The 12,532-nt window shown below is 47.8% G+C and overlaps 2 protein-coding genes across 4 annotated transcripts; one reads left to right on the forward strand and one right to left on the reverse strand.

The window, feature by feature from the left end:
* The first annotated feature begins 210 nt into the window (after nucleotides 1-210).
* TOR1B (torsin family 1 member B) lies at nucleotides 211-6,311 on the forward strand. Of its 3 annotated transcripts, XM_017810066.1 has the most exons (6): nucleotides 534-607; nucleotides 1,690-1,823; nucleotides 1,924-2,189; nucleotides 3,402-3,577; nucleotides 3,884-4,011; nucleotides 4,169-6,311. In XM_017810066.1, exons 1-6 carry the CDS (start codon nucleotides 549-551, stop codon nucleotides 4,444-4,446), a joined length of 1,041 nt encoding a protein of 346 aa, XP_017665555.1. In that variant the 5' UTR covers nucleotides 534-548; the 3' UTR covers nucleotides 4,447-6,311. The 3 variants fall into 3 exon arrangements, with proteins under 3 accessions (XP_017665553.1, XP_017665555.1, XP_017665554.1); XM_017810064.1 differs by lacking the exon at nucleotides 1,690-1,823 and having other exon boundaries at nucleotides 211-735; XM_017810065.1 differs by lacking the exon at nucleotides 534-607 and having other exon boundaries at nucleotides 1,620-1,823.
* Nucleotides 6,312-8,327: 2,016 nt separating this feature from the next.
* On the reverse strand, nucleotides 8,328-12,473 carry LOC108494974 (torsin-1A-like). Its single transcript, XM_017810067.1, has 5 exons — nucleotides 12,225-12,473; nucleotides 11,760-12,025; nucleotides 10,177-10,352; nucleotides 9,958-10,085; nucleotides 8,328-9,706 (listed from the first exon to the last, which is right to left on the reverse strand). Exons 1-5 carry the CDS (start codon nucleotides 12,427-12,429, stop codon nucleotides 9,456-9,458), a joined length of 1,026 nt encoding a protein of 341 aa, XP_017665556.1. The 5' UTR covers nucleotides 12,430-12,473; the 3' UTR covers nucleotides 8,328-9,455.
* Between the last annotated feature and the right edge of the window lie 59 nt (nucleotides 12,474-12,532).

Consider the following 12,532-nt stretch of genomic DNA (forward strand, 5'->3'; position numbering starts at 1 on the left):
CAGTTTCGGTATCTGTCCTTCTCCTCTGCAAACACGCTTTTTTTGGCGGTGTGTGTGGGGGGATTCCGAAGTTGCCAGGACAAGAAAATCTGCTCTGAGAACCTGGTTTTATTAAAGCAGCTTTCTGACACGTTCAGTTCTGTGAGCTGCAGAGCTCCAGGCACTGCTACGGAAATCCTTGGGCTGTGTGATGCTGAGTGACACCCTCTTGCAATTAAGCCCAAAACAAGCATCTCAATGTTCTCCGTTAATCACTAGCCCAATTAGCACCTTGGTTAAGATGTAGTGAGATTCCAGTCCTGCTTCCCTCAGAGCTGGGATTGTTCCTATGAAACTCTCACTCTGCCCGTGCAATGGTCTGTTCACAACACTTTCGGTTCTCCAGGAGCAGTGTGATAAGTCTGCTAACTCATTAACACCTCCAGCTTACAGGAGACTTGGCTCCCAAACTCCTGAACAGCCCCGGGCTCCACGCTCCAGGAAGTTTTTCTGCAGTTTCTGTTTTGCTTTCTTTTCCTGCTGAGCCGGGCTGGCGCTCACTTCCCACCATGAAGCTTCTGAACGCTGCTCTGATCTTTATTCTCGTGCCCACTCTGACGCCGGCTTTTGACCCTCTCAGCGTTTCAGTCGTTGTGGGGGGCGCTGCGGTGGCTTGGCACCTCCTCTCCTCTGACTCCTGGCTCAAGTGCCGTTTCCAGGAGTGCTGCAATAGGAACAACACTCTGAACTACACAGGTAAGGGCTCCCTGAGCCAAGTGGTTCCTTCCCAGGGTGGTGAGAGCTTCTTTTGAGGGGGTTGTGCAGAGACAAGAATTACCACCCACAGTGTCTCTAGAAAGCGGGGGCTGTACTAACCTAATATTTCTTATTCCACAAGTGATCACGTCCCCTGCTTCTCACAGTAGTACTGGAGCATTTTCCTTGCTGGTGTTTTGGTTTATATTGGCATAAACTGTGCTGGTTTTGTCTGGGATAGAGTTAATTTCCTTCCTAGTAGCTGGTACAGTGTTCTGTTTTGGATAGACTATGGGAATTATATTGATAGCACAGTGAAGGTTTTAGTTGTTGCTGCGTGGTGTTTATACCAAGTCAAGGACGTGGCAGCTCCTCGTGCTGCCCTGCCAGCGAGGAGGATGGAGGGGCACAAGAAGCTGGGAAGGGACACAGCCAGGACAGCTGACCCAAACTGGACCAAGGGATATTCCAGACCACAGAATCACAGATGCATTTAGGTTGGAAAAACCCTTTTAAGTTCACAGAGTCCACTTCTCCATCAGCCTGCTGATGCCACCAGCAGGGCAGTGAATGCCATTGATGGACCTCATCAAGTGTGTAAACATCTAAAGGGGGATGCGGAGAGATGGAGCCATGGTTTTGCAACAAGATGACCCGCTGTGGTCCTTTTCCAGCCTGACCGATTCTGGGATTAAAAGGGTCCTTAAAGATCATCTAGTTCCACCCTCTGCCATGGGCAGGGACACCATCCACCAGAAGGGATTCCGGGATTCTGGGATGTTGGGGTCCCGGGACTCTGTGAGGGCGGCCTTGCCCGTCTCAAAGATGGCGGCGGCGGTGCCGCGCGGGGCGTGGCTGGGCGGGCGCGCAGGCGCAGTGGGCGGCGGGCCGCGCGCGCGGGGCCGCCATGGCGCCGTCGGTGCCGCTGCTGTGGGTGCTGCTGCCGGGGCTGGCGGCGCTGGAACCGCTCAGCGTGGGCCTGGCCATCGGCGTGGCCTCCGCCCTCACCGGGTACCTGTCGCACCCCAGGTTCTACTGCAGCTACGTGGAGTGCTGCCCCCGCGACGGGCAGCGCCTCAACGCCACCGGTACGGAGGGGGCTGGGGGGGTGCCCCGCGCTCGGCCGGTCACCGCTCCCGGTGCGTGTGCGGTGACCGGCGGTGCTGAGCTGTCCCTCTCCCCCCGCAGCGCTGAAGGCGCAGCTGGACAGCAGGCTCTTCGGGCAGCACCTGGCCAAGGACGTGGTGCTGAAGGCGGTGCTGGGCTTCAGCAACAACCCGAGCCCCAAGAAGCCGCTGATGCTGTCGCTGCACGGCTGGGCCGGCACCGGCAAGAACTTCCTCAGCCAGATCCTGGCGGAGCACGTCCACCCCGCGGGACTGCGCAGCAAGTTCGTCCATCTCTTCCTGGCCACCCTGCACTTCCCCCACCACGACCAGGTCAAGCTCTACAAGGTGAGGAGGGGCCCTGGTAGAGGGGGTTGTCCTGCACACCCCCCAGCCCAGATCCCTGGCAGCTGGGGGGGTGCAGCTGGGTGTTCCAAAGCTGGCGCTTAGGAGAGACGGAGGGGGGAGTTCATGCAGAAAGTAAGAGGAAAAGGCACCAAAAACCCGGGGAATCGAATGTGAGATAATCTCCTAGCGCTGTCCTCTCACCGATGCCATCTGCTGATTCCTGTGCATGGAAAGTCCCAGCATCTCAACTGAATATCCTGGCTGGAATGGAATGAACCTTCTCTCTAGCCCCTGCAGGGCCATATTTTGCATTTATGGCTAAAGCAGCGTTGATAATGCAGCAGTGCTTGCACAGCCTCAAAGATGCTGGTTTTCCACTCATATCAAGCAGCCTGGAGTGGACAAGAGATTGGGAGGGGACACGGCCTGGACAGCTGACCATAGCTAGCCAGAGGGATGTTCCATACCATATCCTGTCATGCTCAGCAATAAAAACTGGGGTAGAAGAAAGAAAAAGTGGGTTATCATTGGCTTCCAAGGGGGTTGTTGCTCTAACTCTGGCTGGGCACTGGTCTTCATGTGTCAGGAGGGTGAGTGATTCCCTTTGCTTGGTTTTTTCCTCTTTCCATCACCTATCAAATTGTCTTTATCTTGACCCAGTGGTTTTCTCACTTTTATTCTTTGTTCTCTCTCTCCCATCCTGCTGGGGTGCCTGGCTGGGGCAACCCACCACACACTGTGCAGTGAGAAAGTGCAGCCTGCATCAGAGGTTTTCCAAGGGACTTAATTCCTTGTCATTGGAGAATTCTTATCTTCATGTTTTAGTGTTTGAAGGAACCCAGAACTGATGTACTGATAGATGTTCTTTCCGTGTGAAAGATGAAACTGACTTTTTTAAAACAAACGAAAAGATTTCTCTAATACTTCCCATCTCAGCCCCGTTTTCATGTCTTAGCCCTACACAAAGCAGAAGAAATTAGGAAGTCTTTTTCCTCTGTCAGCAAGAAAAGAGTTCACATTTAAATTCAGTGTCACACGTCAAAGGGATCAGTCACAGAGATTATGGTCCTTTCTTTGGGAAAAAGTACAGCCAGTGAGTGTGGGATGCTTACACTTGACAGGGTGTCCCCAGAACCTGTCACATGCAAGAATCTTGCAGTACAGCCAGAAAAAAACCCTCGATTTTCAGTGGTTTTCAACCTCTTGTTCCAGGAACAGCTGCAGAACTGGATTCGGGGCAATGTCAGTGCCTGCCCCTCCTCTGTCTTCATTTTTGATGAGATGGACAAAATGCATCCAGGTGTCATTGATGCCATCAAGCCATTCCTGGACTATTATGAGGAGGTGGATGGGGTATCCTACAGGAAAGCCATCTTCATCTTCCTCAGGTCTGTGGCACCTCTTTTTGTCATTTTGAGATACTGAATCAAGTGTTTGTTTACGATGGTAGTGATATTCCCAAAGGACCTCATTCAAAGGACAGCAATGGAACCACTCTGAAGGCCTTCTGTGCAAAGACAGGCACTGATGGCTGTTTAAAGAACTGGAGACTTGCCCTAAATTTTGGAGTATAGGATTCTGTTTTCGTGATTTGTTTGATATCAAGATTAGCAATACAAGTAGTTGGCTGCAAGAGAAATTCTGGTTCAGCTGTGTCTGTGTTTCAGCACTGTACATTTTTCTTTTATGACCAGCAATGCAGGTGGTGACTTAATTAATAAAGCAGCTCTTGACTTCTGGACAAGTGGAAAGCGCAGGGAGGATATTCAGCTGAAAGACCTGGAGCCCTTGCTATCTGTAGGAGTCTTCAACAACAAGAATAGTAAGTCACTTTGCCCTGAAACATGGGCAATTCATTCCTCAGTGGCTGAGACAAAAGTGCTTTATGAATTCAGCCAGGCCTGCAGATCCTGCTAAAGGCGGGATCGAGTTTAGAGAAACTCCTACCTGTGATTATTTTCATTTCCCAACTCTTCCAGGTGGACTGTGGCACAGCAGCATCATCGACAGGAACCTCATTGACTACTTTGTGCCCTTCCTGCCCCTGGAGCACAGGCACGTGAAGATGTGTGTCAGGGCTGAGATGGCCGCCCGCGGCTACACCGTGGATGAGGACATTGTTCAGGCAGTGGCTGATGAGATGACATACTTCCCCAAGGAGCAGAAAATCTACTCTGATAAAGGCTGCAAGACTGTACAGGCCAAGCTGGATATTCATGAAGACCTTGTGATGGGAGATACGAGAGCCAGGGGTTGATTTCCCCTCCCTTCAAGTTTCCAAAAGCACTTTTGGAGCTTTTGGAAATCTGTGTATTTGCACTTCCGCTTTTTTACTGTTGCAGGGAGTATGGTGAAAATACCAGAGTGAGCTCTGTGGGCTTTGTAGCTTTTTTGTGTGTTTTTGGTTGTTTTTTTTTTTTTAACTTGACATAGAATCATAGAATTGTTTGGGTTGAAAGGGTCCTTAAAGATTATCTTGTTCCACTCTCTGCTAATGGGCAAGGACACCTTCCACTAGATCAGGTCACTCAAAGCCCCATCCAACCTGGCCTTGAACCACTGTTCATCTCTGAACAATCCAAATATTACCCCTTTAGTTTTCTTTTAATCTGTAGAGAATTTCTGAGTGTGACACACACCCTGCACTGGATAGAGTCCTGCTTTATTCTTCCAAGTGCTGGGATTATTAAGTATTTAATTCCTTTTTCCACAAAAACTAGACTAGAGCAAAGGAGAACAGAGAAATTCTTCCAGGCAGTCATATTCCCTTCCATGTACACGGTCCTGTTCATATTCATAGTGAAATGGAGGGATGTGTGATGTGTTCAGGACTATGATCATGTCTGCAAGGGTGAACTCCTCCTTCTTAGAAGATGATATTGTGGAAGTCTTCCTTGTCCTTCCAGTAGATTGATGCTGTTGTGGCTTCTACAAACAAGCATTTCAGGGATAGAAGGGCACGAATACAGGTAGAGGCTGAGCTGTGGCATTATCCCAGATATCCTGCTACAGAAATAATGAGTCATAATGAGCTCCAGAAAATCTGTTATTAAATAATAGAGGGTGTGGGGAAGGGAAGTAACTGCCCCATGTTTCTTTGGGGAGAAAGAAATTATTAGAAAACCTTTATATTCATTAAGGGATCTAAGTGAATTTGTGACTCCAGGTCTTCCTAAGCAGAGAGACCCATCTGAGGGATCTGTTACAACATACTAGGCCAGTCTCCTGTTCTTAATCAGAAAAATCTCTCATGAGGATTTGACTGTTACAGCTTGCCAGGTTAATCTGCACATTGGCTCCTGGGCTGAATCTGTAACATCTTTAGTAGTCCCTCTGAGCTGCACCTACTGGTTGAGGTGTAGGTAATGCTACTCTCACCTTACTTGGAAGACAGTTTGATGGAAGAAATTATTTTTCATAGTGTATTTTTATGGTGAAGTCTAAGCAACAGTCCCCTACCTCACTAGTTAAGTATGTTTTATAGTAGCTTTTGACATTAAAGAATGCCTATGTGAAAGGGTGAGTGATGAGTTAAGAAGCTGGGAAAGATCAATTTAACCTTCACCCACTGGGAAGGCTGGGGTTTAAAACTCTGTAGCAAGCTTTAACTCCATCACCCATCATTTATGGATCAAAGAGTGTAGTGCAAGACAGAAGTGCCTTTCACTTGGTTGATTGTACTGTGGATTTTAAATTGGTACAAGGGATTGGGCTATTTTTGTGCTGCAGCATCTACTCCCTCACTTGTACTTAAACTTCCTTTAAGAGGTGGTGCAAAATTACAGGTCTCATTGCAATTGTGTTCATTCAAATCACAGCCGAGAGCTTAGCATTTATGTTAAGCCCTAAATGAAAAGTGTCAATTGCCTTTTACAAGCCCACGTGGAGTTTGTGGAATGCTGGGAACCTGTTCCCACTGATGCAATCTCCAGAGCCAAACTAGCGGGCCATTAACCTTGGGACATTGGACTGTCAACTTTCCAGTGTGATGTTTTGCCTGTTAACTGACTTACTCCTAGTTGTATGTGCTGCATCCAGTTTCACTTACTCCATAAAATACTTGTGCCATGTCAAAACACTAACTACTGTACCGCAGTTGGAATAAATCTTAAGTTACTTTTCTCTCTTGGTTTTATGATTTTCAGCTATAGGAAAGTACCTGTTTATGCAGTTTGCAACCAGCTGCACTGCACATATCTGTTAGGCTTCCTTTACTCTTAAAAAGGTGTTTATGACAGCGGATAAGCAGATTAAATAGCCTGTTGGTATTCAAACATGTTGACTCATCCAACAGCACAGTAAGGAATTCAGCTGTTAAATACAGCTCGGTAGAAACAAACACCTATGGAAAAGCCTAAAGGTCTCTGCCTGCTCTGCTTCCTGGCTATTAACAGATCTCTCACTGCCAGGCACTGCAGGACAAACACACCTCAGGCGGCTTGTTTACCTATTCCTCCTCTGGCTGTGTCTGCAAAGCTGTCAATGTGGCTCTTCCCCTCTCCTTGAGCTGGCAAAGGCATGATGGGACTACAGGCTTCCATCCTGTCTTCATGGGCCAGAGCATCTGCAGCCTCTGGAGCACTGAAAAGAAGCCAGTGTTTAAGTGACACCTCAATTCAAGTGAGGTAGAGCTGGCAGACACACCTCACAAATGTCAGTGGTTCGTGCTGCTGTGAACCACGTGTTGTGCTCCAGGGATGCACAGGGAAGTGCTACAGGGGCTGCATGGGAAGCATAAGCTGTCTGTTCAGCAGGACTTTGCCCTGTGCTGCACACGCGACAGCTCCGCTGTTTGACCGCAGGCTCCAGGGCCAGGCTGCCTGTCTGCAGGAGAGCAGAACTCACTGCATCCCTGTGTTCTAACCAGGGCCTCTAATGACATGAGCACAGCATGAGACTGTGGAAGGTTCCCTGCAGAAGGCTGAACTAAAGCAGCAGCTGTTTGTGCTGGACTCTGGTAAGAACAGAACTCAGTCTCGGTGACTGCTGAGCTGCTCTCACCTGGCCAACAGATACCTGGGCATCACATCTTTCCCCCCGTTGGATGTTTTTCTTTAAGTTGCCTGATCCAGTTTCAAGTGGCCTATTAAACAGAATAATGGCCAAAGTTACCCAGTCACAGCAAGAAAAACAGAGTGAAGACCTTAGCTCTGAAACCATACAGTCCACAGGGGAGAATAACGATAGGATCGGAAGGATCACACATGGGAGTGACTTCAGGCACAGCTATTTGTTTTACCCAGATGGAGATGCTCCTGGCCAGGTCTGCAGAATAGAAGAGAGATTAAACAGAGGCAGCCTCCACCCTTTGAACATCATTCCTACACCTCCAGAGGAAGCTTCCATCTACCCAGAGTCATTTAGGGCTGTGATATAATGAAATACTGGCTACCAATCTATGTCAAATGCTCATATTGATGCTGCAAAGGCACACAAAGAAGTAAGAGTATTTAATGCTGGAAGAGCCACAATAATGCTTGGTTGTACTGTTTCTTTTGAGGACAGGGTACCAGACAAGTTCATCATTATTAAATCTGCTTTTTTCCATTAGCCAGTTTTTGCTGTAATGAGGAAGCCAAAGAAACAGATAAATGCCTGAGTTCAAAGCACTCATTTGCTGACATATACTAGGAGTGGTAATTTAAATATCATACCCCTTCAGAGAAGAACTGGAACAGCAGGAGTCTTACTGGCCCTTTTTTTTAACCCCTTGCAGAGAAAAGCTTCAAGATGCTGCCACTGAAAACCCAGGTGGCTTCAATTAGAGCCTGCAGGTGTTCAGGCAGTGGCACCACAGTGGGAAGAGATCAGCAGGGTTTTAACTGGTCGCCAAGTCCATCCTTACGATACTATTGAGCACACACCCCCCTAGGAAGTTTGCCTCTAAAAAAAACACGAGTGTTATTAGCACTGATGGTCCAGAAGTGCAGTTTCCACTCCAAGCTTCATTTGTTTCTCTGTCACCAGGTAGCAGAGTCACATCTCCTATCTGTGCCCTTTGAACTCAAAAAGGGAGATACCTGTGCTCAAGCAGAGCATTGAGGAATGTAGTGTGCTGTTCCTCAACATGGAGTAAGTTTGTGCAAAATTAACATCAGATCACTGGAAGCAAAGAACACCAGAAGGTAGCTAAGAAATAAATTTCTGATGAGAAAAGTTTATTTTGAACAGCAACTGGAATGAAAAAAGCCTCTGCAGTGCTCACATTCAGAAACAAGTCTGACACCCTTTGCAGTAACCAGTTGACACATTTTGGTTTTTTTTCAAATGCCTTCAGGGTTGTCTCCACCTGTGTCTCAAAGGCACACAGTATTGTGAGAAGATAAAAAAAAATGGGAAATCCTGCATGCTGGCCCCTGAATTTGACACATAGGTGAAGAAGAGAAACCTCTTTTCCATTTCCATGGCTCAAAATTTAATCTGTACACGTTTGCCATCACATTACACCCTTTCCATGAAGCTGACTCACCAGTCCAGGAACACACTGTTCTCCCTCCTGAGAGCACCCCTGGGAGAGAGCAGGCTGTGGGCAACTTTATACATAAAAACTAACCAAAAATAGCAACTAATTACAGTGATGTGGCAGTCAAGGATTTTAACTCTCTTCCTTGTAACATTAAGTCTGCTCTCTGAACAGTATTCATAACAAAGAGTTTCATATCCTTGGTTTGACACACAGAAGACCAAATTATACCACTGTTTTGAGAAAGACAATGGCACTACGTGATGTTGGATAGAAGAGCCTAGATTTTTTAATTCCAGAATCCCTCCCCCCCTTATCTCTACTAGACCCAAACCGTTGAAGGAGAAAAGACACATATTCTATTTTAATGCATATTCCCACACAGGAAGCCTTTCACAGACAAAGGAACTTTGATTAAAATTCTCAATATTGTCTAGAGATCATCCACATCAGAGCAAAATCCAACTAAAATTAGGTCATAGTCTCAGTCCTTCTGTACCTGCCAACAGTCTGCCAAACGGTTCCGATGATCAACACATGATCCAAGGAGTCTTCAGCCCTGTCAGACACTGACCCAGGAATTCCCAAAGCAGTTCCTTCTTACCTTGACAGCACAAGGCTGAAGTGCTCAGGAGCCGTGACTGGTGACAGAATAAAAATGCAGAGGCACTGCTGCTTATTCACATACCAGTTAAAAAATAGTGTTCCTTCTTTTAAAAAGTACTTAAAAAATGAAATGTCTCGGGTCCTCCACTTTGTGATTAAGTTAAATTTGCTTCTTTGCAGGTTGTAGCAATAAAGCATTAGAAGTCATAGTAATAATCCAGCTTTGCATCCACAGTTTTACATCCTTTATCTGAATAAATTCTCTCCTCTCTGGGAAAGTAGGTCATCTCGTCGGCTATTCTGGTTAAAATGTCTTCATCCACAGCGTAGCCACGTGATTCAACCTCAACCCTGACACACATTTTCACATGTTTGTATTCCAGAGGCAGGAAAGGGATAAAGTAGTCAATGAGATTTTTATCAATCAAAGTGCTGTGCCAAAACCCACCTGCAAAGGGAAAAAGAGGCTTGTTACTGCTCCTCTAGTTCAACACTACATGGAAGAGGCACATCACAGCCCTCTGCTGCACACCATCACTTCATCTCACTGCAGGCCCCAAAACTGCATCGTGGCTCCTCACAAGCCAAAAACTGGAGGCCACATCGAGTAGAAACCACAGCTGTAAAAATGCAGCTAAGTACAGACCATCCCTTCTGTGTAACCTTTACCCTCTCAGAAGCAATCCCAGCTTTACTCACTGTTTTTGTTGTTGAAGACAGACACAGACAGTGCATTTTGGATGTCTGTGAGCTGTATGTCTTCCCTCGTCCTCCCCTTTCTCCAGAAATCTAGTGCCACCTCTGTTATCTTTTCAGCTCCTGCGTTGCTAAATGAAGAGAAAACAAAGATTGTAGCTGGGGGTAGTTTTAAAAGGCAGTGAGTGCACAGAGCTGCAAACCTGAGAAGGCACTTCTTACCTGAGGAAGATGAAGATGGCCTGTCTATAAGACACCCCATCCAACAGCTCATAGTAGTCCAGGAAGGGCTTGATTGAGTCAATGAGTCCCGCGTGCATTTTATCCATTTCATCAAAGATGAAGAGGGATCTGGGACAGATGCTCACATTTCCCCGGATCCACGACTGCAGCTGGTCCTGAGTGCCATAAAAATGAAAGATGCTGGATGAGTTTGTGTTCAAAAGACAGAAAATAGCACTTATGTTTACTGAACTTTGCCCTGAAAGAGTTATTTCAGTGGTTTCATTTTAACAGCTCTGTCTTCTTGACAAAAATTAAAAGTTGTAAGTGAAACTTTTAACAAAATCCCGTGCTGGTTCTGAAAAATCTTAAGGCACCAAGAGACAGGATGGGACAAGCAGGAAATCTCCTTGTGAGAAAGATATTCCTATATAAAGCAAAAATTAAAGTGCACAGCAGGACAAAGGATGGGTCCCACCAAGGAACAGCCCCACAAAACAAAGCTCACTTAAGCATTGCATTTTTCTCTCACCTAAGTGTTGCATTCGAGATCATTAATGAATTAATTGGGGAAAAAAAGGAGTTGATCTGTCTTGACTATTTTCAATGATTCATCACTTTTTTATATTCACTGTTTAGTCAGTCCCTGAACTGCAGGTGTTAAGGAGCAGTCACTACAGGTAATAAGTAGCAATAGGTTTCTCCTACTGCCTCGGGCAGCAAGCTTCCCAAGCTTATTCACCTCAAAAAAAAAGCAGAAAAGCTTCCATTTTATTTTAAAACAGCTCAGCTACAAGAAGAGGAAAAATAAGCTGTAAAAGAGGAAACATCTATTTCCTCCATTTAGAAATGAAGTTTGTAGCCCATCCTGTTCCCATTTTAAAGATATACAAACTGAATATAAACATGCAGTACTACAAGACAGTGGTACTCATTCAAACTCTGCTGTTAACAAAGTTAGAACAAAAAAACCCAGAAAATATGCATTTGAGCTACTCCTCCACAAAATCCCCCTGCCCAGAGAACTGCAGTGACCCCACAAGGTGACACAACAATTCCAAGTACATTTATCTGTACCTCTCTGACAACGTAATATCTTGTGATTTCACTTTACAGCTGGGAAATGGATCCACAGAAAACTAAACAAGCTGCTCAGTGTGCAGCAGAACTGACAGAAAGGTACACCAGTGCCTCAGAGATCAAACTTCAGCTTGCTGTGGTGCCTGACACACCTGGAGGTCACTGGGTTGTTCCCCAGAGTCATGAGCTATTGGGGTTTTTTTGCATTGCCCACCAACATATCACCTAACCGTGAATCGTGTTTATCCTTAACTCTCTCTACGCAAACTGTAGAATGAAAATTAAACCGCATCATTCTTTCCTAAAGAGAGGCTCAAAACACGTGAAAAACCTTTACAGTCACGGGAAAACCAGTCCTGATGGATGTAAGGATTCACCCCGTTCTGTGCTGAAGACTCCAAAACAGGCACGGGATACATGTTACTGCACAAAATAACGCCTAGGTCAGTAGTACTGATCATGCCATGACATTTATAACCCAGGGCAGCAGAGCATACTCTTACCTTGTAGAGATTGATGCTGTGAGCGTGAGGAAAGTGCAAAGTTGAGACGAACTGATGGACGTATTTACTCTGCAGGCCTTTTTTATAAATGCTCTCGGCGACGATCTTACTGACAAAGTTCTTGCCTGTCCCAGTCCACCCGTGCAAGGAGAGCGCCAGGGGCTTTTTGGCGTTGGTGTTGTTCAAGAAGCCCCTCACGGCTTTCACAACCACCTTGCTCACCAGGTGCTGCCCGAACAGCCTCTTGTCCAAGGTCTCCTGCAGAGCTGGATGGAGAGACCACACGGTGAGCGGTGGGCGAGGGGTCACCCCGCGCGGTGCGGCGGCCGCAGCCCCGGGCAGGGGGCAAAGGGCCGGGCCGGGCTGGAGCGGCGGCCCCCGGGGAGGCTCCGCCCGGCTCCCGGCGCCGCTGCCCCCGCGGCGCCCTCCCGCCACCTCCCCTCAGAGCCCGCCCCGGCCCCGCACCGGCGGCGGCGCGCTGGTCGTGCCGGTGGAGGCAGCACTCCCTGAAGTAGCAGTAGAGCCGCGGGTAGGAGATGAAGCCGGTGAGGGCGGAGGCGGCGGCGCCCGCGATGGCGAGCCCCAGGCTGATGGGCTCCACGGCGCCGGCCGGCGGGAGGAGCAGCAGCAGCGCCAGGGCCGCCCGCAGCGCGCCCCGCCGCAGCTTCATGGCCCGCCCGGCCCCGCCGCCGCCCCGCCGCTTCCGCCCCTCGGCGCCGCTTCCGTCGCCGCCATGGCGGGTGTGGGAGAGGCGGGGCCGGCGCTGAGGGGCG

The sequence above is a fragment of the Lepidothrix coronata genome, unplaced genomic scaffold (assembly GCF_001604755.1).
Source record: "Lepidothrix coronata isolate B3197 unplaced genomic scaffold, Lepidothrix_coronata-1.0 Scaffold28, whole genome shotgun sequence".
In the NCBI taxonomy this organism is placed as follows: domain Eukaryota; kingdom Metazoa; phylum Chordata; class Aves; order Passeriformes; family Pipridae; genus Lepidothrix; species Lepidothrix coronata.